The sequence below is a fragment of the Myxocyprinus asiaticus genome, chromosome 32, assembly GCF_019703515.2.
Source record: "Myxocyprinus asiaticus isolate MX2 ecotype Aquarium Trade chromosome 32, UBuf_Myxa_2, whole genome shotgun sequence".
Lineage (NCBI taxonomy): Eukaryota > Metazoa > Chordata > Actinopteri > Cypriniformes > Catostomidae > Myxocyprinus > Myxocyprinus asiaticus.
This window is the reverse complement of record NC_059375.1, coordinates 19,089,706-19,114,145: the sequence shown is the minus strand read 5'-3', so window position 1 is coordinate 19,114,145 and position 24,440 is coordinate 19,089,706. Positions and strand designations below refer to the sequence as shown.

Below are 24,440 nucleotides of genomic sequence, written 5' to 3'. Positions count from 1 at the left end.
TGCTAACTTTATATTTACATGATTTTTAATTAAGCTAATTTTGCTTAACAGGGACTCCACTCGCCACTGTAAATGTTGTTTTATTAAACATAAGGATTTACTTTATTAATATTTTAAGACATTTATTAGTGTTATCTATTTAAAATCTGTTATATGTTCAGAATGCATCCAATCTGATCTAGTGAATATGAATTTAAAGCCTTAAAAAAAAAAATTTCTCATAATCATTGTTGATTATTTATATTATTTTTCAGTTTTCTTCAAAAACTCATTCAATGGCACATGTCATATTTGCCTAAAGAGTAGTTCAGTAGCTGGAGATTTTCATATTTGCACTAAGACAAAGTATTAATTTGTATAATTCTATATTACATAGCCTATATTTTATTAACATATGACTTTTATTTTATTTTAAATATAAAAGTAAAACGATAGCCTATTTATATTCCTATTACATTATATTATAGCTACTGTAAATATTACATATTGGCTACAAACCCAAACATTTGGTGTAACAGAAAAGCTCAGAATGTCCTACAATAGGACATTACACATACAGAGATATTAACAAAACATACAGAATATGAATTGTTAAGTCTCAATTACATCCTTCTGACTTTTGCACGTGCTGGGACAATCTCAAGCAGGGCCATAGCTAGTGGGGTGAAAAGTGGTAATGATTCTAGGGGCCCAAAGGTCCAGGGGGGCCCACAACATATTCTAAACTGTATTTTTTAATAGGAAAGGGGCCCAGAGCAAGATACAGCCAGGGGGCCCAGATTACCTTGCTATGGCCCTGATCTCAAGTATTTTATTCCACAAACAAATGCTCGTTTTATGCTACATACAAACAGACTTTTTGCTGGGTGTATGTTTAATTCCAGGAAAGATCTTAATTCGAGGTGTGCAATAAATCTGACTCGGCACAGCAGGACTCCTCTCTTCTTACGTAGAGGCAGTGGCCGTCTCCAAGTCCGTAACTACAGACCTCATCATCCTCAACAACATGGCGCCAGCATACAGCTGGATCGCACATACACGCCAGGGCATTTTTTCACCAAGTTAGCCAACTAACTAAACGCGGCGTCGCGAAGATTTCTTCTAGTCTTTCTTTATACTGTTAATGTAGCCTAGTTCGTTTCTATCTTTTGAAAGCGAAAATCGTCAGTTTTTGGTCATCGTTGGTCACCAAACTCACCTGCTTACCAGAAAGAACAGACCGTTCTGAGTCTGAACTGGACTCACGTACTGTTGCTGTATTTCAAAAAGTGAAAAGAAAGAGAAGACTGAGATTACGCAGACGCGGAAAGTATTTTTTCCCAGAGAAATAAGCCATGTAACTGCTCGAAAGTTACATTTCAGAGGAGATGCTTCTAAACATGAGTGAAAATAACTGTCCACTAGAAGAAAGGGATAGAGACAGACTTCCTCCAATACTAAGTCATGTGAGTATTCTTCTCTCCTTTTTATACATTATGAATATATTGATGCACATGGTTGTTATTGTTGTATATACAGTACATATATAAGTATCTTTTCTATTGGCTATTGTTTTTGTTGCTTTTGTGATTTTCTATATGGTTGTTATTGCTGTATATGCATATAGAAGTAGATATTTGCTGTTTTTGTTTTGTTTTTGTTTTTTTAATAATTTATGGTTTAGCCTAATGGATTGTTGCTTTTATTTTTCCATTAATCTTTGCTTTGACTTTGGCTACTGGTGTGATTAATCTAATGTATATTATTAAGACTGGTTGTGACTGGTCAGCCCACCGCTGAGACAACACACATTTTCTACTATAAAATAAATCACTTGGTCATAGTGAAAGCTCAGTGTGAGTCATGGAATATTTTGCTCAACTCACTGCACATAGCCTATATTTCCCTCTTAAAGTAACTTTGAATTTGTTTGTGTTGAGGTAAAGCACACAGCCATTGATGTTGTTTCTGAAAAACCAAAAAAACCAAATGTTAATGATGACGTAATGAACGAGACGACTTAATTAACTTTGTATTATCCACTTCTGTTGAAGGCAAAACAGTTTTGGCTTTTTTTCTTTTCCTTTTTGGTTATACACTGTTAAACATATTTCAGCCTGCTTGACTTTTTTTTTCTGGTTCTTGTTGTTATTCAGCTTTTTTTTATTTTTATTATTGTGCAACTTACACAAGTGCAAATAGCAACAAAATGCATCTTTGCACTAAGTGCAAATAGTGTTAGATGCTATTTGCACCCTTAATTAAATATTAACATACAGTATCACTGCAGCGTGTTCATTGTGTTTATTTAGAGTCCCACAGACACTCTATATCAACCCTTTCTCCTAAACCTTACCCTAACCTCCCCTTACAAAAATTAACCATGGTTTTACTACAGTAACCAGAGTATCACTATGGTATTGTGTAGTAAAATCATAGTAACCACAAAATTTAACATGGTTACTCTATTAACACCATATTACTGTAGTAATACCATGATTAACTGGATTAAAATTATGGCTTCCGCAAAAAAACATGGTTACAACAGTATTACTATAGTGAAACCATGGTTCATTTTACCCAGATCAGACCTTTCTTGCAACTCCCCGATCTTCACCTTGGACAAATCACTGCAAGGCAATCAATCTTTATATTCATTTTTATTTATTATTGTAGTGTTAAAGGAAATATTAATAGTGGAGACAGGAAACAGGATGGGAAAAAGTGGGACAAAAGGCAGAATCGAACCCGGGTTGTCCACACGAGAAGCTCATCCATACCGTTGTTACACCCCATATGCACCACTGCTGCGACACTGGGGGTGCAGTTTGTTGTAAATTTCTCTATTTCTCTATTGTAGTGCAAATAGCAGCTCTGTGTGGCAGGTGCTTTTTACACCTAGTGCATATAGTCACTCCATTTATTTTATTTTTCATTGTTACATTATATCTAATGTAACGATAATTTACATTGTAGCTAATCTACTATGAGGCAACTAATTTAAAGTTTTCAGTTTAGTATAGTAAGTATAGTATAGTTTATTCATTTATTGTAGTATATTAAACACTCACTGAGCACTTTATTAGGAACACTATGGTCCTAATAACTTTCACTAAGTGCCTGATGTGGTCTTCTGCTCTTGTAGCCCATCTGCCTGAAGGTTCGATGTGTTGTGCATTCAGAGATGCTATTCTGCTCACTACAATTGTACAGAGTGTTTATCTGAGTTACCGTAGCCTTTCTGTCAGCTCGAACCAATCCAGCCATTCTCCGTTGACCTCTCTCATCAACAAGGCATTTTCGTCTGCAGAACTGCCGCTCACTGGATGTTTGTTGTTACTGGCATCATTCTGAGTAAATTCTAGAGACTGTTGTGTGTGAAAATCCCAGGAGATCAGCAGTTACAGAAATACTCAAACCAGCCCATCTGGCACCAACAATCATGCCACGGTCGAAATCAATGAGATCACGTCCCCCCCCCCCCCCGTTCTGATGGTTGATGTGAACATTAACCAAAGCTCCTGACCCGTATCTGCAAGATTTTACGCTTTGCACTGCTGCTACACGATTGAATAAGTACGTGTACAGATCTTCCTAATAAAGTGCTCAGTGAGTGTAGTTTATTATCTTTTTTCTAATGTATAATGTGCACAATTTTCACAGCAACATACAGGTATATTGCAGTCACTGTGTATTTTCTATAGAAATGTTTGTATAATTGTTTCTGTTAATGGATATGTGGATTGTTTCATTGACAGGGCCTGTATCGTGGTCCGAAGCTCCCTTTCCCCTCTTACGGAAGCTTCATCTCCACCCTGAATCACAAGAGAGAATCTGGAAGCCACAGTTTCTCCTCACCACTCCTGTTACCGGCAGTTAAAGGTCAGGCCCCCTCCAGTGCCACCACTTTTGGCTAATTTTTTTTAGATGTGAATATCTTGCTTCTGTTTGAATTATCAAACAAGCCCAAGAGTTGAAATGTATCCATCTGCAGTCTTTGCTTTAGGTTTACAAGCAAGCAACCCAAGCAAATCCTCCAAAGGTTACTGTGTCCTTAAAATGATATTCATTGTTGATATGAAGGTAAATCCTTTTTAAATTGAAGGCAAAAAAGAAAAAAAACTCATTGCATTTCAAAGCAGTTCATTCGGCTGCTTTGAATTAATAACCACTTCACTGTTTCTAGCAGATGTGTTTTCCTTTCTTTGTCTTGGAGATCAAAGATTTTGTCAGAAGATGAATGCATCACATAGACAAGGCAGAGGAGTGTTCACGCCCAGCATGTCTTTAGAAGAGATAAATTGGGGACTTGTAATGAAGATACTACTTGGGCTGGGGCATGACGCTGTTTTGAAGCTTGTTAAATCTTCTCACTTTTCCTTGTAAATTCAGAAGGCTAACAGTGAAATATCAGTTGTTACTACACTAGACCACAAGTCTCTGTGAATTTTAAGTAATCAGCCCTAATCAGTAGTTTTGTTGCGAATTAGAGAACTATGGTACCAACTTTAAATACACTCACTGAGCACTTTATTAGGAACACTATGGTCCTAATAAAGTGTCCTACGTGGTTGATGTAAACATTAACTGAAGCTCCTGACCCTTATCTGCATAACTGTATGCATTGCACTGCTGCCACACGATTGACTGATTAGATAAGATTGCCAAAATCTCCCTGGAAAACATGATGAATGGCACGCTGTATATTTTTCTAATATTTCCTAATATTTTCCTAAAATTGGTTAATATTAAACCAAAGGTTGTAGGTTGGGTTTAGTTGTGACATTTTAAGGGTAGGGATGTTTTAAAACAAATTCGATGCACCTTGTTTTCACCTACACTGTGAAATGTGTGCCTGTGACAGCTGATCAGTTGCTCATGTGTGCTCCTTTTGTACACTGCATAAAATTGCCCAAACAATACAATGAAGATTGTTTTTATTTTATAAGGTGTGTACTCCGTCAGTGCTGGTTCGTGTGTGAGCAAATGCCTCAAGCATAAACATGGCATAGTTTGCGCACAAGAATTTCCTGTAGTCTAGTCTTAACTAGATCGTAACTGTTTATATAATTTATAAAGGGGAGTAAAATATTTTATTTTACAAATGGAAACATGAGAAACTTACAGTACTTAAACGGAGTGACTATTTGCACCTGCCACACAGCGCGGCTACTTGCACTCCAATAGTCTGGTGGAAATGCAGAAAATGAAGACAAACTGTGCCCCTAGTGTCGCTAAAGTGGCGTGGGGTATAATGACAGTGTGTATGTGCTTTTTCATGTAGGCGACCTGGGTTCGATTCCGCCTTTAGTCCCACTTTTCCTATCCTGTTTCCTGTCTCTTAATTCAGTATTTCCTTTAATACTACTACTACTACTACTACTATTAAAAAATGAATATAAAGGTTGATTTCCTTGCAGTGATTTGGTCATGGTGAATGTCGGGGAGTTGAGAGGAAGGTTTGATCCGGGTAAAATTAACCATGGTTTTACTATAGTAACCATGTTTTTTTTTTTTTTTTTTTTTTTTTTTGCGGAAGCCATAGTTTTAATGAAATTATCCATGGTGTTACTAGTGTAATATGGTGAAGCCCTGGGGCCTGTGGCTGCAGGGGGGCCCCAAACTCCCAGGGGGGCTGGTTGCGGCATCCGCCACTGTATTCTCCCCAGTCTACGCTCACAGGAGGACGTGTATGTAAATGTGTTCAGCGGAAGTCGCTGATGTAAACACAGAGACGGTGTGCAAAAGCTAAACCCGTCTGTGTAGTACATGGTCATAGAGTGACAACGTTCTGCCTCAACACCCCAAGATTTGGTGCATAATGTGGGACTTTTAACTGTAAACAGGCCCAAAACACACAAGGGAATCTATATTTAAGTATTTACCAAATTAAGCTTTTTATACCCTATATATTAACCAAATTAAGAGTTTGTATATATATTTCACCAGATGAGGTTTAATGAGGAATAAGGTTTAGTATTATTCACAAGATATGAAGTTGGAGACACAATGTACTGTATGTATGTGCTGACAGGGCATGTTTTCATATAGTCACATTTTTCTTTGCCTTTTAACTTAGATTACTTGATTATCTAATCAAAGTAGCGCTGGCCACGGAGAAATAATCATAATAAAAAAACGGCAATACTTTCTATGAAGCCCATATTTATAATGCATTTTAAAGGCATTATAAATGCATTATACTGCATTCATAATGTCTCATAGTACACTTTATAATAAGTTATAATTTCTCATAAATAATTATAACTACAGTTATAATACATTATAAGACTTCTGTTCATAGTTAGAGTATAATGCATTATAACACAAGCAACATCTAATTTTAACGCAGCAGAATCTAATAAAGTTAATCGTATAAGTGCTGTATTGTGTAAACAGTCAAAAGGCTTTATGAAGTGATCATATTATGTTAAAGTGGTCTTTGCCTGCTTAAAGTAAAGTTATAAAAGCAATATCTTCTTATAAACAGCCATAACATAAACTTGTATCATACAATACATAATAAGTCAAAGTTATATAATGGAAGTTACAGTTGAAGTCAGAAGCTTACATACACATTGGCCAAATACATTTAAACTCAGTTTTTCACGATTCCTGACATTTAATCGTCGAAAACATTCCCTGTCTTACGTCAGTTAGGATCACTACTTTATTTTAAGAATGTGAAATTTCAGAATAATAGTAGAGAGAATTATTTATTTCAGCTTTTATTTCTTTCATCGCATTGGGTCAGAAGCTTACGTACAATTTGTTGGTATTTGGAAGCATTGCCTTTATATTGTTTAACTTGGGTCAAACATTTTGGGTAGCCTTCCACAAGCTTCTCACAATAAGTTGCTGGAATTTTTGACCATTCCTCCAGACAGAACTGGTGTAACTGAGTCAGGTTTGTAGGCCTCCTTGCTCACACACGCTTTTTCAGTTCTGCCCACAAATGTTCTATCGGACTGAGGTCAGGGCTTTGTGATGGCCACTCCAATACCTTGACTTTGTTGTCCTTAAGCCATTTTGCCACAGCTTTGGAGGTATTCTTGGAGTCATTGTCCATTTGGAAGACCTATTTGCGACCAAGCTTTAACTTCATGGCTGATGTCTTGAGATGTTGCTTTAATATATAAACAAAATTTTCCTTCCTCATGATGCCATCTATTTTGTGAAGTGCACCAGTCCCTCCTGCAGCAAAGCACCCCCACAACATGATGCTGCCACCCCCATGCTTCACAGTTGGGATGGTGTTCTTTGGCTTGCAAGCCTCAACCTTTTTCCTCCAAACATAACGACGGTCATTATGGCCAAAAATGTCCATTTTTGTTTCATCAGACCAGAGAAAATTTCTTCAAAAAAATAAGATCTTTGTCCTCATGTGCACTGGCAAACTGTAGTCTGGCTTTTTTATGGTGGTTATGGAGCATTGGCTTCTTCCTTGCTGAGCAGCCTTTCAGTTTATGTCGATATAGGGCTCGTTTTACTGTGGATATAGATACTTGTCTACCTATTTCCTCCAGCATCTTCACAAAGTCCTTTGCTGCTGTTCTGGGATTGATTTGCACTTTTCGCACCAAACTACGTTCATCTCTAGGAGACAGAGTGCGTACCTTCCTGAGCGGTATGATGGCTACGTGATCCCATGGTGTTTATACTTGCGCACTATTGTTTGTACAGATGAACGTGGTACCTTCAGGCGTTTGGAAATTGCTCCCAAGGATGAACCAGACTTGTGGAGATCCACAGTTTTATTTTCTGAGGTCTTGGCTGATTTCTTTTGATTTTCCCATGATGTCAAGCAAAGAGGCACTGAGTTTGAAGGTAGGCCTTAAAATACATCCATAGGTACATCTCCAATTCAGTACACCTCCTGTCAGAAGCTAATTGCCTAAAGGCTTGACATCATTTTCTGGAATTTGGAGCAAAGCTTTTTGCCACTCCTGGTGCAGAAATGTAAGCATCTCAGCTTTGTTTGATGGCTTGTGACCATCCATCTTCCTCTTGATCACATTCCAGAGGTTTTCAATGGGGTTCAGGTCTGGAGATTGGGCTGGCCATGACATGGTCTTGATCTGGTGCTCCTCCATCCACACCTTGATTGACCTGGCTTGTGGCATGTAGCATTGTCCTGCTGGAAAAACCAGTCATCAGAGTCGGAGAACATTGTCAGAGCAGAAGGAAGAAAGTTATCTTCCAGGATAACCTTGTAAGTGGCTTGATTCATGCGTCCTTTACAAAGATGAATCTGCCCTATTCTAGCCTTGCTGAAGCACCCCCAGATCATCACCGATCCTCCACCTGGTCGTGTAATGGTTTTCCACAGTGTCACGCACCCACTGTGAAATTTGGTGGAGGATGTGATGATCTGTGGGTGCTTCAGTCACCCAACAGCAATGTGAAAGACTGGTAGAGAGCATGCCAAGACCCATGAAAACTGTGATTGGAAATCAAGGTTATTCCACTAAATATTGATTTCTGAACTCTTCCTAAGTTAAAACATTAGTATTGTGTTGTTTAAAAATGAATATGAACTTTTTTCTTTGCAGTATTCGAGGTCTGAAAACACAGCATCTTTTTTGTTATTCTGATCAGTTGTCAATTTCTGCAAATAAATGCTCTAAATGACAATATTTGTCTTTGGAATTTGGGAGAAATGTTGTCAGTACTTTATAGAATAAAACAAAAATATAATTTTACTTAAACACATACATATAAATAGTAAATCCAGAGAAACTGATAATTTTGCAGTGGTCTCTTAATTTTTTCCAGAGCTGTATATATAATACATTATAACTGCAGATGAAATTGGATGTTGCTTGTGTTATAATGCATTAATACTCTAAGATATAACTATGAATAGTTAAGTATTATAATTATAATTGTGGTTACATTTATTTATGAGAAGTTTTAACATATTATAAGGTGTGTTATGAGACATTACTAATGCAGTATAATGCCTTTACAATGCATTATAAATATGGGCTTCATAGAAAGTGTTATCAAAAAAACTTTTGGCAAATATAGGCATAGATTTTTGCCAGTAAATGATAGTACCAAAAACAGCTATCTGCACTGTTTAATCAGTAAAACCATCAGACTACCTCTACTTTTAACTTTGGTTTGGTAGGAACATGTTCCTACCATCCATACCCAAACCTAAGCCCCTGATTGTAGCTGCTATGTAATCCATTCTGTTTGTGCGTTTGACTCTTTTTTTTTCAGTGAGAGTGCTTCCCCCAATATGTCCAGATGTGAGACAGAAGCATCGTATCTCTATTGATGTTCTCCCTCCAGAAGTGAAAGCTCGTTTCGTCTCAGAACCCATTATTCCCATTCGGACCAAAACTGCCAAAGAGTTTCAGTACTTACTCCTCTTTCACTCAGTTACACTGCAGTATTGTCTTTCCAGGCCAATTACATTATGTTTAACAGTGTCTTTATCTGCTATAGGGACGATGTTGAAAGGGCAACTATCTCAGGGGATTGGAAGCAAGTCCATGAATTCTACTTGACCACATTTGACTCCTTTTTGGAACTCAATGCTGCCTTTAAGGTGTGTTGACGCTCCTAATGCAGTTTTAAGTACTTATGATAAAAATACAGTGTTTTGTTCATGTTTGAAGCCTTTTTTTAAATAGCTTTTGATTGTTTTCGTATTGCTTGAAGTCTCATTTATAAGCATAAGCTTACTTTTCCTTACCACAACCCGCTGTAAATTATCAGTTCATTTAGCGTGTGTAAAATTTAAAAACAATCAGTTATAATGTAATTGTGTTTTGAATATTTCTGTAGTTATGCAATTGATAATGACTTATAATACTTGTCTACAGGTTTTTTGTTATTTGCTTTTGAATAATGTTAATTTTATGAGTGACTGTTTGTTTAAAGTGAAGCCAATATTTTAACGATAACTCTTGGAATTCTGTGGAAAAAGTGACCATAAACGTCTGGAAAAGAGGAAAACTGAACATTTTGGTCTCCTAATGAATCAGTGAGCTCATTCAGGGAGTTATTAAAAACAACATCTGCATATGGTTTCATCAGAAAATGTTATTCTTAAATGAGGTGAATGTTTTACCATCCATTTTATATGGAGGTGTTATATAAAATGGACCTTAGAAAAAGGATGGTAAAAAGTGTTCTTGATACATGAATCATTTGTTTCGTGTTATTATATTCTCCTCAGAAAGAAGCAAATGCTCCCTTCAATACGATTGAAGACTCAGGAATAAACATCAAATTTGTCAACATTGTTTATGATGCCTTGCTCCACATGGTATGTAACTCCCCATTGCAAGAAATTACCAAAGTCCTCTTACAGTGAATTTACACAATAAGCCATTGTCTGTTGTTTTAAAAATCAGTTTAATCTGGCAAATTTACAGCCCCCGGACACACAGAAATCTGTCCTAAAGGGAATCATTAATAGCTTATTAAGAGAATGGAAAGGGTGAGTACTGCATTGTATTCTCTCAGTGAACCACTAAAAGAGGACATTAAGTCATTAGAGGGAACTGTGTTCAAACTGTCAGCTTTGTTTATGTATTTTTAGGCCTCGCACAAAGGATGACCTTCGAGCATATTTTGTTCTTGTGCAGGTAATATTTATTTTTATTTTTTATTTTTTTGAGTGCATGATTATTTGTATTGTTTTGTTTATTCTCTAAGGAACCAATGTTCTCTTTTACCACTCGCCTTACTAATGACCAAACCCAGGACATTAATACAAAACTACCTTCATTATAGGGACCCCAAAGACATGAGATACTTTTCTGTAATACCTGTAATTTCCCCTCCCAAACCAAGGTGGTTATCTGAATGCGAGCCTATAGATGTGCAGTTACACAGTAAAATTGCTCTAATCTGTCTTCGAGTTGCCCTTTGTGTTGGCAGCCATGTTAAACACCCCGGGCTGAGTAAGAGGTGAATTGGAGTTACAGTAAACTGTTGATCTCCTCTCTCACCACATGGTCCATTGACTCCAGCCATAGCTCTGCTCTGCTGCAGATAGATTGTGAGCTAAGTGTTTACCTCTCACATGATGAGTGCAGACTGGCCTGGGACTCTCCAAATAAGGGCACAGCCACTGGATTTAAGTCTGGGAAGCCCTGGGCAGTTTCTTAGGGATAATTAATCCAAAACCCTTATGTTGATCCAAACCTATGGCACACATAAAGTGATATCTTGAAGAATATCCTTGCCACTTTTCTTATGATGAAAGTGAATGAGAGTTGGAGTTATCAAACTACAAATTGACAACCATAAAAGTATCACAAAAGTGGCCCAATCTACTCTATTTCTGTCTTTTTCTCACTCAATTGCTATCATATGGCTTTAGATGACTCGAATATAGAGCACAATTTGTATGGACCAGTTTTATGATACTTTTAAGGCACTTTTTGTTGTAATTCTGGAGCTTAGCAGCCCCAGTCCTCATTCACTTTATATGGAAAAGAGTTTAAGATATGTCTTTTTTTCCCTCCCTTAATGGGGATCTGTGGTGGTGGGAGTTAGACATTTTCATAAACAGAAGCATGTACAGTACTGAGGTTTTTCTTTTTCAAAGTTAGCATATAATGTTGATGGGCTCCCTGACCTACATTTCTCTTGAGGACATGGTGAAATTGAAAAGAAGAGGCAATTATTGGGCTGATCTGCGTGCCACTAATGTCAGACGGCCTCTGTATTATTTGCCTTCACTGTGTATAAAGGAAGGGATGAGGTCATACTGGAGAGGAAAAGAGCTGGTTTCCGCTGCAATGCCACTCTTTATTAAAAGCCAGACTTCTTTCTCTGCTCCTAAGCGAAAAGTTATATTTCCTTTTTGAAGTATGCTGAAGTGCTTCTCTGTGTCGCAGAACCCTCAGTATACCAGCCCAGCCACATATGTCATCTATGCACACTTACTGAGGCAAATAGCAGCCCTGGCTGAAGCGGACCACTATTTCCTGATGTACTGGTTTAAAAAGTGAGTCTGGCTGCACTGCAGTCTGCATAAGGGAGCAAATCACGAAGGACAAGTTTAGCTTTCTTTGGCCTTTTTGTATTTCATTTGAAAGATGTAATAAATTAGTTATTTGGCTTATTGTTTTTTTAAAACAATAGTTCTCAACTGGTGGGATGCAGATCTGTTCTAAAAAGGTCAAAGACATCAATGCAAAATAGAAGTAATAAAATAACTAGGCTTATCAGCTTTTAAAAGGGAGGATGAATCTCTTTCTATATCTTTTGTTGTTGACATCATGTTGCTGACTACAAAAGGTAAAATAAAATATGACCCAGACTACAGTTATTGTGAGAATAAACATAGTTTGTACTGACCACAACATGATTAGTGCATTAAACAATTTGATTTTTGCTGCTTGTTCAGTTTACTTAATTAAAATGAACTAAGGCAACACATTTCTTGAACATTTTGTCACAACTTGATTTCATTGCGTTCTATCCATTTAAATTTGTAAAACAGAAGTTTACTGAATCCTTTCGGGTTGGGACTACATGAACACTTTTTGTGGTGTTGAAAGGTGCTGTAAGGGATTTTAGCCATTCTGGAATTTCCACAAGTTTAGCTGTTGGATTAGCCACACCCCCTCTTTCCAAAACACCACACTCCAAAGATACCAAATAAGCTTTATTGGGACACAGAGCAGAAGCAGATGTAAAAAACAACAGCAGCAAAACAGCACCCTCAGCTGACAATTGTTATGAACAACATGGAATAAAAATGGCATTAAGCCTCAATAATTTTGCTATAACTACAACACTATGAGAATGCGCAAAATTATTGACAGGCAGAAAGAATCAGAGACAACGGCCCGCAGACATATTTTTGTTTGCTGTTTTCAGAGTCTAGTGCTGTCACAGAGACTGGTGAGATATCTCAGGACACTTATTTCATTAATATCTTTCAGGCAGTAGGAAAATGTTTTGCATACCTTTAAATGAAAAAAATCACTTACAGCACCTTTAATGTAGTATTGATGAATGTAGTTGAGTTACAACTGCTAGTACATTAATTTGACCTATTCTGAATGAAAGAGACATTTAATTTTGTGTAAAAACTTTCTATAAGTTAATTATATTTTTTGTGTGTGTTAAGTGTGCTAAGGTGAATTATTGGCTTACAAAATATTCAAATAAATAAAATAACATTTTTATTATTTTTGCACGATAAATATACAGGTATGTGGTACTGTGTAGCATTGCAGCTTGAAATCCAATATAAAATCTGGGTCCTGAAGCAAAACCAGATGAGATCCATTGTATTAAAACATTGTGAAATTGTGAAAGTCATTTATTGTGAAAGGTTCTTTTTGGGCACTTTTGCACAAACCTCAGTGGACTATAAAACAGGCAAGCAGACCTTTATGTCAGGGCATTACATAAAATGACAGTAAAAGGAAAGCAATGGTTTCTCACAAAAAGGCATGTATACAGATTTACTTTTTTTGCTTATGAGATGTTTCATTTTCAGGCTGCCTCAGAAGCGTTTCAAACAGCTGGTGGAGCGCTTGCAGCTCTTCATCACAACCCGCCTATTTCCTGCTAAGCCAGAAGAGTTGCCGCCCATGGCCAAATGCTCCTGGTGGATTCCCTCAGCCACCAAAGTCCTCTCGCTGCTCAGTGAGTACTACTGTGCTGGACTGTAAGATCACTAGAGAAGGGTTGGAGAAAGTCAGAATGCTTCATGTAGTCCTTTCAAACTGATTTAGAAAAAATATCTTCACATGGATCTTGGTGTGCCCTTTATTTTAACAGATGCGGCAAACAGCATTTCTTCTTCCCCTATCGTACCTTTCTCTGATTTCTACAACCTAACGTTGGACCATATTGATTTTATGGAGGATTACCAGACATGGCAAGCTCATGGAAATTCAAACAGGTGCGACAGCAAAAATATAATTCAGAACATTTTCATAATGAGTCTCAGACAACACAAACCACTTAAGCTTTGTTCACACTGCACAAAAACCAAATCTTTAGGACTGACTTATTCTGAATGAAAGACATTCCATCTATATGGGTTGCTTTAGTATTGATGTAAGTGTCAGGGCATTGCCAAGTGACTTCCTCTTACAAAAACTGAGAGTAGCTGTCAGTGTGGTGAGAGATAATGGAAAACCAGAATAATGACATCTTACTGTGGCGTTGAACTCATGAGGCAGTAACAGAGCATTTTACTGTGTTTAAAACTATGCAATCTAAAACAGTATTGTTTAAAAAAAAATAATAATTTTTTAATAGGGATCAGGTTTTTAAAAATCAGATTTTTGTGTTTTCTGCTGTTCAGACATGAGTTGGATATGCCCAAAAATAGTTTTTTTGCTTCCTGTCCACAGCATTTTTGACTTAAATCTTCTCAGGTTCAGCTTCTGTCAGTTCCCCTTCATCCTGTCTACGGTGGTGAAGAAGGCCATCATCCAGAGAGACTCTGAGCAGCAGATGATCAGCATGGCCAGGGTGAGAATTCACCTGCCCCAGAATCAAACACAATCACATAAATTAACTCTACTAAAGACTAAACCCACTTAAGATTCATTCAGCTACATCAAGTTTAATCAGAATGTCTCTGTTTGGGAGAATATGTCTTCTAGTATGTTCTGATAGCAATCCTTGGATGGGTGGAGCAGAATTTAATCGGTCATTCCTATGGCTCCCTCCCAAACATATGTGTCCAGACTGTAGAATAAACAGACACGTGGCCGGCAAATAAATGTAGTGTCCTGAAAGCAATGGGAAAGTGTTGCCGGTCTGAGTTTTCATCATTTACTAAAATAGAAGGACATCTAGGCCTATCTAAGATGTTAACAGGATAGTTCACCCAAAAATGAAAATTCCCTCATTTACTCAACCTCATGACATCCCAGATGTGTATGACTTTCTTTGTTCTGCAGAACACAAACAAAGATTTTTAGAAGAATATTTCAGCTCTGTAGGTCCATACAATGCAAGTGAATAGTAACCAAAAATGTGAAGCTTCAAAAAACACATAAAGGAAGCATAAAAGTAAACCATAAGACTATAGTGTTTAAATCCATGTCTTCAGAAGCGATATGATAGGTGTGGGAGAGAAACAGATCAATATTTTTTTATTATAAATTCTCCTCCCTGCCCAGTAGGTGGTGATATGCATGAAGCATGCAAATTGCCAAAAACAAAAGAAGAAGAATGTGAAAGTGGGGAGTGATTGTAAAAAAAAAGGACTGAAATATTGATTTGTTTCTCACCCACACTTATCATATCTCTTCTGAAGACATGATTAAACCTCTGGAGTCATATATATTACTTTTACTCTGCCTTTATCTGCTTTTTGGTACCTTTTGGTACCTATTCACTTGCATTTTATGGATCTACAGAGCTGAGATATTCTTCTAAATATCTTCGTTTGTGTTCAGCAGAAGAAAGAAAGTCCACATCTGGGATAGCATGAGGGTGAGTAAATGATGAGAGAATTTTCATTTTTGGGTGAACTATTCCTTAAACAAGAAATCTAGAGGCACAGAATAAAACCTAGATAGGATTGTTATATAAGCATCTTTCTAGCATGGGAATGTTGACTGATAAATGCATTCCTCTCCATTTTTGATGCAGCAAACACTGGTGGACAAGGTCTCTCGAAGGCAAAGGGTGGATATGAGTCTGCTGTTTCTCAACATTAAAGTTAGGCGTCTGCAGCTGGTCAGTGACTCACTGGATGAGGTAATAGTGTGGTCCAAATCTGTGAACGTTAAAAATTGTCTGTTCCTGGAGACGTTACCAAGCACTCCACGGAGCCGCTGAAAACTATTTGAAGTTCTATAGGAGGGAATGTGTAGGGATTTATTGGTGCTACAATGCTCTGTACAAAGTAACACCATCTACATTTTGTTTTCCTATGCTTAGAGTGCTTTCAGTCGAAAAGCATGTACAATCTGTTCTGGAAAGTTCTAAGTCTGGCTAAGGCGTAATTTGGAAAAACTGCCCCACCATAAATGTGTTCCTTTTTTTAATAGCTTTCGAGAAAGCGAGCAGACCTGAAGAAAAAACTGAAAGTGACGTTTGTTGGAGAAGCTGGATTGGACATGGGTGGACTAACAAAAGAGTGGTTTCTTCTCCTGATTCGGCAGATTTTTCACACTGATTATGGTAAGACAGTCTGGAGAAATAGTGCCAGTCTTGTGCCAGAGCTTTCTCAATATATAGCTGCTGTATGAACTAAGCCATGATTAGTCTTTTCATACACCGTATCTTAACCAGACACAATGTGATAAAGCACTGAGCGACTGGACATTTTGTTAAAAACTCTGTTTTCTATTTCTGACTGGGTAGCCCCACCCACCACGAAATCTTATTGGTCCAAAATCCCATGCCACAGAACTGTACATTACACATCACATATGTTCTGATTGGCTGTAATTGTGTCACTTCATGCAGCAGTTTTGAGTTTAGTGTGAAAAAACAAATTGCTTGGGGCTGTAAACAAAAGCACTCCCTTATATATTGTGTTATTCATCACTATACAGTGTCAATCTTGCTATTAACCCAAATGGATTGAATTTCTCTAATAATGTTATATGCTTAAAAATGTAACTTTAGTTGCTTTATATAGTTTCTATACTCTTCTATAGTTTATATGCTCATTGGTTCGTACAGTCAATGGGGCTTCCATCGTGATATTACAAATACATTACCCTTTATTCTAATAGGATACAATTTGAGATTTAACCACTGATGTTGCAATGATTTTACTTACAGTATGTGTTGTCTCATTAAATGTTAGTGTCTATGTGTCATTTACAGGCATGTTCACATATGTAAAGGAGTCCCAGTGTCATTGGTTCAGCAGCTTGAAATGTGACAACTACTCTGAGTTTCGATTGGTTGGAGCCGTATCCTTTCATTTGCCTGCATGTTTTACAGTATAGGTGGTCACGTGTGGGTGTGACGAACTTAAAATAGCTCATAAATATATAGTCAGCTCCCATTTGGTTCATTCTTGTCCTCCCATTTCTAAACAGTGGTGAGAAATGGATTTTCTGCTACCAATCTGTGCTATTTGTATCGCTGATGATGCGAAAATGGAGCATGAGCTATTTTTTCATACTAAGTAATTTGCAAATGCCAAGTACACAGGCTTAAAATGCAATATGACACTAATGAAAGATGCAAAGATGTAGTTATTGTTCTGAGAGTCACTTGGTGATTAGTGTGCAAGACTTGGCGGTGTGAGTGGGCATGTGTCAGCAGGGTTGTTATAGTTTAAATCCCAGTAAAAATCCCATAAATTTTCTCCATAGGAAAATGGATTCTTAACGATAACTTATAAAACTTTAAAAACTGACCTACCATGATCTCCAAGGTTGTAAATCGATGGTATATTCTTCTGTTAAAGCCAGCAATCTGCATAAAGTGTAACTTAATAATACAAAAATCATATTTAATAGCAGAATTCCTGGTTAGGATCTACACTACGCATGCTGCTGTAGAGAAAAGCTCCACCAATCAGAGAAGTGCGTCAAAACAGCTCTGCAGCAACCACTCTCTTCCATGATGCACTGTGAATGACGCAATAGAGTTGGTGTTCCTAAACTGTCAAACTACTTATACATTTGTATAAATCTGAATATCTTTCTATAAAATTAAAATATATTGTTTCTATGCTTATATTAAACTTTTATATTTGCCATTGTTTATACAGTATTTTGATTGTCATTCGCAATGCTTCATGGGATTTTAGTTTATTCCCTCACTAAAGACGTTAAGCAGAGTTCTGCACGGGTCCTATTTAGTAAACCTGCACTAGCAGTTCTTAACAGAACACCCGACCTGTTATCTGAGAGCAGCACTAATTTAATTCCGTACCCGACCCATTAAAAAATAAAGACTGCGATCGGAACCGCATCTGCATTCAAATAAATCGACTACATCAGGTGGACAAAAACTTTTATTTGCTCATGTCACACAAGCAATCAAACTAACATTAAGCACTCAGAGTTGGAACATTTAAGAAAAATAGACACGTAGCCTAACATTGTGGTGACAATTAACAGAAAAAAGATGAAAAAGATGAACATAGCGTTGGCTACTTGACCTGCAGTCCACTATGACTATTGTTTCCCGACCCACACCCGCATAGCAAATGTCAATGTAAATATTTTTCCACCCGTTACATCAAATATTAGCGGTTTACTTGTCAGGTACCTGCCCATGTGCAGGACTCTGATGTTAAGCTCACAGTCTTGTACCTTTGTTTTTTTGTTTCAATTTTTAAATACTTCTCTGCTTCAAATCAAAGTTTTTAATTGTGTGATTCACCTCGGAGCTGGTTGTTTCGGTTCATGGCTCAGCATTCTTTTATGAAGAATTTTATGAGATCCCTATGGAAAAAATTAATGGTAAAAATACTTCCGGAACCAAGATGAATGAAAAAGTGGGTGGGCACTATTGCACTCTATTTTAATGGATAATGTGTAACAAAATCTAAAACGCAGTTTTTGTTAATTTTTATTTTAAATAAATAAATTCCTTTTGGAGTCCTGAAAATGTACTGTATTTTAGTTTCGTTTTCAATTTTTCCAATTAAATTAGTTGTTAAATTATTTCAGTTAATGAAAATGTTTTCATTTAGTTTTCATTATAGTTTTTGTTGAAAATAAACCGCTTCATGTCAGCTGTGAACTGCTCTATACGATGCTCTCTGGGATGTGTGGGGAGAGACACGGTGGCAGCCAAAACCTGCCATGTCCTGCCGTTACCCCTCTAATTGTCCCCTCTGGCTCTGTCTTCTCAACGCAGATGGCTGCCAGTCCAGCACTTGGCCACTGTGTATGCCCTTTGCCTTGAACACTGAGAGCCCTGTGCCTGAGCGCTCTGCTCTCCCCTTCTTTCCAGCTGTGCTGCAAAGAAGTGCTGTGTCACATCAGTGAAAAATTATGAAATAAAGATTCTTTTGTTTTGTCTCGTTAGGAACAGCCTGGGCCCGGTTTGTGTTGTCTCATTGCTGCAGTCCTCATGGAAACTGTCTGCTCTGTCTCCTCTCTCTCTCGCTCTCTCTCACTTGCTCTCTCTTTCTCTCTCTCCTGTGTGGAGGACTTTTTCCATCGCCCTCACTACACATATGGAGAGCACATGGAGCTGAATTGTCTGTTACAGCTGAAAGCACTTATGAGCAGGGCTCTTCACATTTTCCTCTAAATATATTGTACACCTGTTGGGTGTTCTTCCATGCATCTTGGAGTGCTACTATAGGCGACGGGTTGCAATACTAGCAAATATCAAATTGGAAGAACATTAAAGACCCCAAGAAGTAGGCTGGCTTGACAAGCACAGTTTTCCTTCCTGTGTTGATATATTTTCCATTGAAACAGGAAATTGGTGCAGGACATATCGAAGGGCTTCCTTTTTAAAAATAGCCAATAACTTTTAGTTTATGTCACAGAATCAGGATTTGTCACTTGCTATAGAGCGCAACAGTGCCCTCCCACTTTTTCATCCATCTTGGTTCCGGAAGTATTTTTCATATAATTTTTTCTTCAGGAATTTCATAAAATCCTTCATAAAAGAGTTCTAAGCCATGAACCAAACCAACCAGCTCTGAGTTGAATCACAACATTACAAACTTTGATTTGAGGCAAAAATTATTTGAAAGTCAGTGAACTACAATCCCATTGCGAATTATTTAATCAAATTAAAAACTATGGGAAAATATAAAAAACAGATTTTAAGTTGTTGTTTAATAGTCTATACTGTAAACAATATATTTTAAGTTTATTGCAAGATATTCAGATATGAACATGCAAATAAATAAGTAGTTTGAGAATATAGGGAGACCAACTCTGTTGCGTTGTTCACAGTTCGTCATATGGGAGTGGGCGGACGCTGCAGAGCTTGTTTGGCGCGCTTTGTTGGCCATAAATCTAATGGAAGTTGAAAGAAGTGAACTTCAGTATATGTAATGATATGATGCCTTGTAAGTCTCTTTGAAATACTTTTTTTTTTTAAGATGCCTTCTCACATAAACAAAGCCTGTGAAGTCATTGACTGTCTGGGCAACAAGGCAGCTGGCTTCAGTTGGAGGTGTGTGTCAGGTCTGTGTATAGACTCAGTGAATCTCCACAGCTGTGTACACTTAACTCCTCTGTCAGCTCATGGGCTTGGCTGTGTACAACAGCATCACACTGGACATTCGCTTTCCCCCCTGCGTCTACAAGAAGCTGCTGACCCCGCCCATTGTGCCGTGTGACTTTGACACTCCCGTCGGCATGGCGACCCTCACCCTGGACGACCTCCAGCAGATAATGCCTGTATGTACACAAGCTGTGACACACTACATGGCGTAATATTCCATCAGCTTTCTTACATCTGCGTGACTATGCTTTTGTCAATCACAGATACATTTGATGGGCAAACCAACAGCTGTCATTTGGAAACACATTATGCTCATACACTGCACTTTTTTAATCAGTAAGCAAGATTGCATAAAATGAAAAGACTTGTTTTCCTAAGAATATTACAGACCCCTTAGAGGACTGGGCAGAATTATGTTTGTTTTCTGAAAGTTTTCACAATAAGTTTTGCGTTCCATCACAATTAGTTTTGCATTCACAATAGTTTGTGCTTACTTGCTATAGTTCGTGCTTCCTCGCAATACGTTTTGCATTCCCTCACAATAGTTTGCGTTTCCTCGCAATAAGTTTTGCGTTCCCTCGCAATACATTTTGCATTCCCTCGCAATAGTTTGCGTTTCCTTGCAATTAGTTTTACGTTCCCTCTGCAAAAAATTTTGTTCCCTCGCAATAGTTTGCGTTCCCTCGCAATATGTTTTACGTTCCCTCGGAATAGTTTGCATTCCCTCACAATAAGTTTTGCATTGCCTCGCAATAGTTTGCATTCCCTCCAATAAGTTTTGCGTTTCCTCGCAATAAGATTTGCATTCCCTTGCAATAGTTTGCATTCCCTCGCAATAGGTTTTGCATTACCTCGCAATACATTTTACGTTCCCTCTGCAAAAGTTTTCGTTCCCTCGCAGTAGTTTGTGTTCCCTCGCAATACGTTTTTTGTTCCTTCAGAAAAAGTTTTTGCGTTCTCTCGCAGTAGTTTGCGTTTCCTCACATTAGTTTGCGTTCTCTCGCAATACGTTTTGCATTCCCTCGCAGTAGTTTGTGTTCCCTCGCAATAAGATTTGCGTTCCCTCGCAATACATTTTACGTTCCTTCGGAAAAAGTTTTTCATTCCCTTGCAATAGTTCGTGTTCCCTCGCAACAAGTTTTGCATTCCCTTGCAGTAGTTTGCGTTCCCTCGCAGTAGTTTGCGTTCCCTCGCAATAAGTTTTGCGTTCTCTCGCAATACGTTTTGCGTTCCCTCGCAGTAGTTTGCGTTCCTCGCAGTAGTTTGCGTTCCCTCGCAATAAGTTTTGCGTTCCCTCGCAGTAGTTTGCGTTCCCTCGCAGTAGTTTGCGTTCTCTCGCAATACGTTTTGCATTTCCTCGCAGTAGTTTGCGTTCCCTCACAGTAGTTTGCGTTCTCTCGCAATACGTTTTGCGTTTCCTCGCAATAAATTTTGCGTTCCCTGGCAATAGTTTGCTTTTCCACGCAATAGTTTGCTTTCCCTCTCAATATTTTTGCGTTCCCTGGCAATAGTTTGCTTTTCCATGCAATAGTCTGCTTTCCCTCTCAATAGTTTTGCGTTCCCTGGCAATAGTTTGCTTTTCCATGCAATAGTCTGCTTTCCCTCTCAATAGTTTTGCGTTCTCTTACAATAAGTTCCCTTAAGTTGGTCATTTAAATACTGCGTCACTGCATCAGCAATGACGCAGCATTTCATTCCCTCCTTTCAGGGAACCGTGGTTACAGTCGTAACCTTATTGTTTTACTTTCCCTCGGAATATGTTTTTCGTTCCCTCACAATAGTTTGTGTTCCCTTGCAATAATCTAGCATTCTCTCTTAATGTTTTGCGTTCCCTTGCTATAGTTTTCGCGTTCCCTCACCTTTTGTGTTCCCTTGCAATAGTTTAGCATTCCCTCTTAATGTTTTGCATTCCCTTGCTATAGTTTTGTGTTCCCTCACCTTTTGCTATAGTTTTGCATTCCCTCACAATAGTTTGCGTTCCCTCACAATGCTTTGCGTTCCTTTGCTATAGTTTTGTGTTCCCTCACCTTTTGTGTTCCCTTGCAATAGTTTTGCATTCCCTCACAATAGTTTGCGTTCCCTCTCAATGTTTTGCATTCCTTTGCTATAGTTTTGTGTTCCCTCACCTTTTGTGTTCCCTTGCTATAGTTTTGCATTCCCTCGCAATAGTTTGCATTCCCTCTCAATGTTTTGCATTCCTTTGCAATAGTTTGCGTTCCGTTACAAATATGTTTTGTGTTCCCTCTCAATAGTTTGATTTCCCTCGCAATAAGTTTTGTGTTCCCTCGCAATAGTTTGAGTTCCCTCACATTAATTTTTGCGTTACCTTGCAAAAATGTTTGCGTGCACTCGCAATAGTTTTGTGTTCCCTCGCAATAAATTTACCATGGTTTTACTACAGTAACCATACTTTAACCTTGATATTCATAGTGAAAACATAGTAACCACAAGATTAACCATGGTTAATCTATAGTAAAGCCATGGTTACTATATGGATACAGTATACTGTATTAAAACCATGGTACATAACTTAATTTTCATAGTTACTACAATATTACTATAGTAAAACCATGATGTCTTCCAAAAACTATGGTTATTACAGTCTACAATATTACTATAGTAAAACATTGTTAAACTATGGTATTTGTATAGTAAAACCACACAATTATGATTTTTATTACCATAGTTTTTGTCCATGGTTTCACTACAAATATAATGGTTAAAGTATGGTTACTGTAGTGACACCATGGTAAATTTATTGTGAGGCAATGCAAACTATTGCAGTGGAACACAAAAATATTTCAGAAAAAAAAAAAATCCAGCCCTGTCCTCTAAGGGGCTCTGTAGAATATACTGTATATCTCAAATTAAGTTTATTTTTTAAACCCCATTGGCAGATTTTGTTCTCGTTTTAATCATAAATGAATAGGGGACAAATGGGTTTTTGGCATTAGATAATGTGATTTTCTTTAAATTATATTTCTATCCACATTTTTCGTTTTGAAATGTTTCTGTATAGAACAGTTCACAATGTGAATAGTTAATTTTGTGTTAATCGACCAAATCTGTGTTCTTTTCCTGTCCAGCCAAATGATGAAAATAAAAGAGATCAAATGAATTGTTTTTTGTTTGTGGACGGTGAAACTACACATCACTAAAACTGTCTGTATGTCCTTTTTTTTTTGTGCAATTTTTATTACGTTTAGTAAGATCACAGATAGAGAGACATTTTTAACTGTACTTAAAGGGATAGTTCACCCCACAATTGAAATTCTTTCATCGTTTACTCACCCTCATGCCATCACAGATGTGTATGATTTTTTTTTTCTTCTGCTGAACACAAATGAAGATTTTTTGAAGAATATTTCAGCTCGGTTGGTCCATACAATGCAAGTGAATGGTGACCAAAATTTATAAGCACCGAAAGGACTTAAAGGCAGCATAAAAGTCATCCAGATGACTACAGTGGTTAAATCAATATTTAAGTCCCTTTTTACTATAAATCTCCACTTACACATTCGTTTGTTTTTGCCAATTAACATTCTTTGTGCATATCGCCACATACTGGGCAGGGAGGAGAATTTATACAAAAAAATGTATACGTACTTAAATATTGGTCTGTTTCTCACCCACACTTATCATATCACTTCTGAATATATAGATTTAACCACTGGAGTCTTATAGATTACCTTTATGTGCATTTTGGAGTTTCAACATTTTGATACCCATTCACTTGCATTTTATGGACCTACAGAGCTAAAATATTCTTCTAAACATCTTCGTTTGTGTTCTGCAGGAGAAAGTAAGTCATGCACATCTGGGATGCCATGAGGGTGAGTAAATGATGAGAGAATTTTAATTTTTTGGTGAACTATTCCTTTAAGTAACGATATGTGCATATTCCAAAATCTTTTGTCCACTTTTGTTCAGCAGAGGGCGCCCAATATTAGCTATTACCTCTGCAGGAACTCTGTCATAAGAAAGACTATATGTATGCTGAAATATAATGTTCATTAGGTTGAGTGTATCTTTGAAATAAGTCTTCATCTAGTTAAGATCAGCTTTCTTGTTTATTTCCTTTCATTTTCGTGTTATTGCAGAGTCTGATTTAAATGAGCCAAATGTTCTGTTATAATGGTCTTTGGCTTCCTCTAAACTTACATAACTGCCTCTGGGCATTTTTTGCTTTCTTGTTTCAAACTTTTTCCAAAGGTAATGTGGACGTGGTAGCTCTAAGCTACTTTCTTAAATTGGAAAAAAGAAAAAAAAAGCAAGGTTTCCACAGCCTGTGTCAAACAGCACAGACATCTCTTTCAAATCTCATCTGCTATTATTTTAGCAGAAGCACA

At 37.5% G+C, this 24,440-nt stretch overlaps 1 protein-coding gene across 1 annotated transcript in view; it reads left to right on the top strand.

The window, feature by feature from the left end:
* The first annotated feature begins 984 nt into the window (after positions 1 to 984).
* The window catches only part of LOC127423401 (probable E3 ubiquitin-protein ligase HECTD2), a 34,782-nt gene continuing 11,326 nt past the window's right edge, over positions 985 to 24,440 (top strand). The window contains exons 1-15 of the mRNA XM_051667660.1: positions 985 to 1,445; positions 3,738 to 3,861; positions 9,208 to 9,346; positions 9,436 to 9,538; positions 10,172 to 10,261; positions 10,371 to 10,435; positions 10,538 to 10,583; positions 11,844 to 11,953; positions 13,460 to 13,608; positions 13,744 to 13,867; positions 14,349 to 14,445; positions 15,577 to 15,684; positions 15,978 to 16,110; positions 16,765 to 16,853; positions 20,109 to 20,267. Coding sequence (XP_051523620.1) covers positions 1,368 to 1,445; positions 3,738 to 3,861; positions 9,208 to 9,346; positions 9,436 to 9,538; positions 10,172 to 10,261; positions 10,371 to 10,435; positions 10,538 to 10,583; positions 11,844 to 11,953; positions 13,460 to 13,608; positions 13,744 to 13,867; positions 14,349 to 14,445; positions 15,577 to 15,684; positions 15,978 to 16,110; positions 16,765 to 16,853; positions 20,109 to 20,267 — 1,614 coding nt within the window. The 5' untranslated portion in view covers positions 985 to 1,367. The remainder of the gene's footprint in view (positions 1,446 to 3,737; positions 3,862 to 9,207; positions 9,347 to 9,435; positions 9,539 to 10,171; positions 10,262 to 10,370; positions 10,436 to 10,537; positions 10,584 to 11,843; positions 11,954 to 13,459; positions 13,609 to 13,743; positions 13,868 to 14,348; positions 14,446 to 15,576; positions 15,685 to 15,977; positions 16,111 to 16,764; positions 16,854 to 20,108; positions 20,268 to 24,440) is intronic.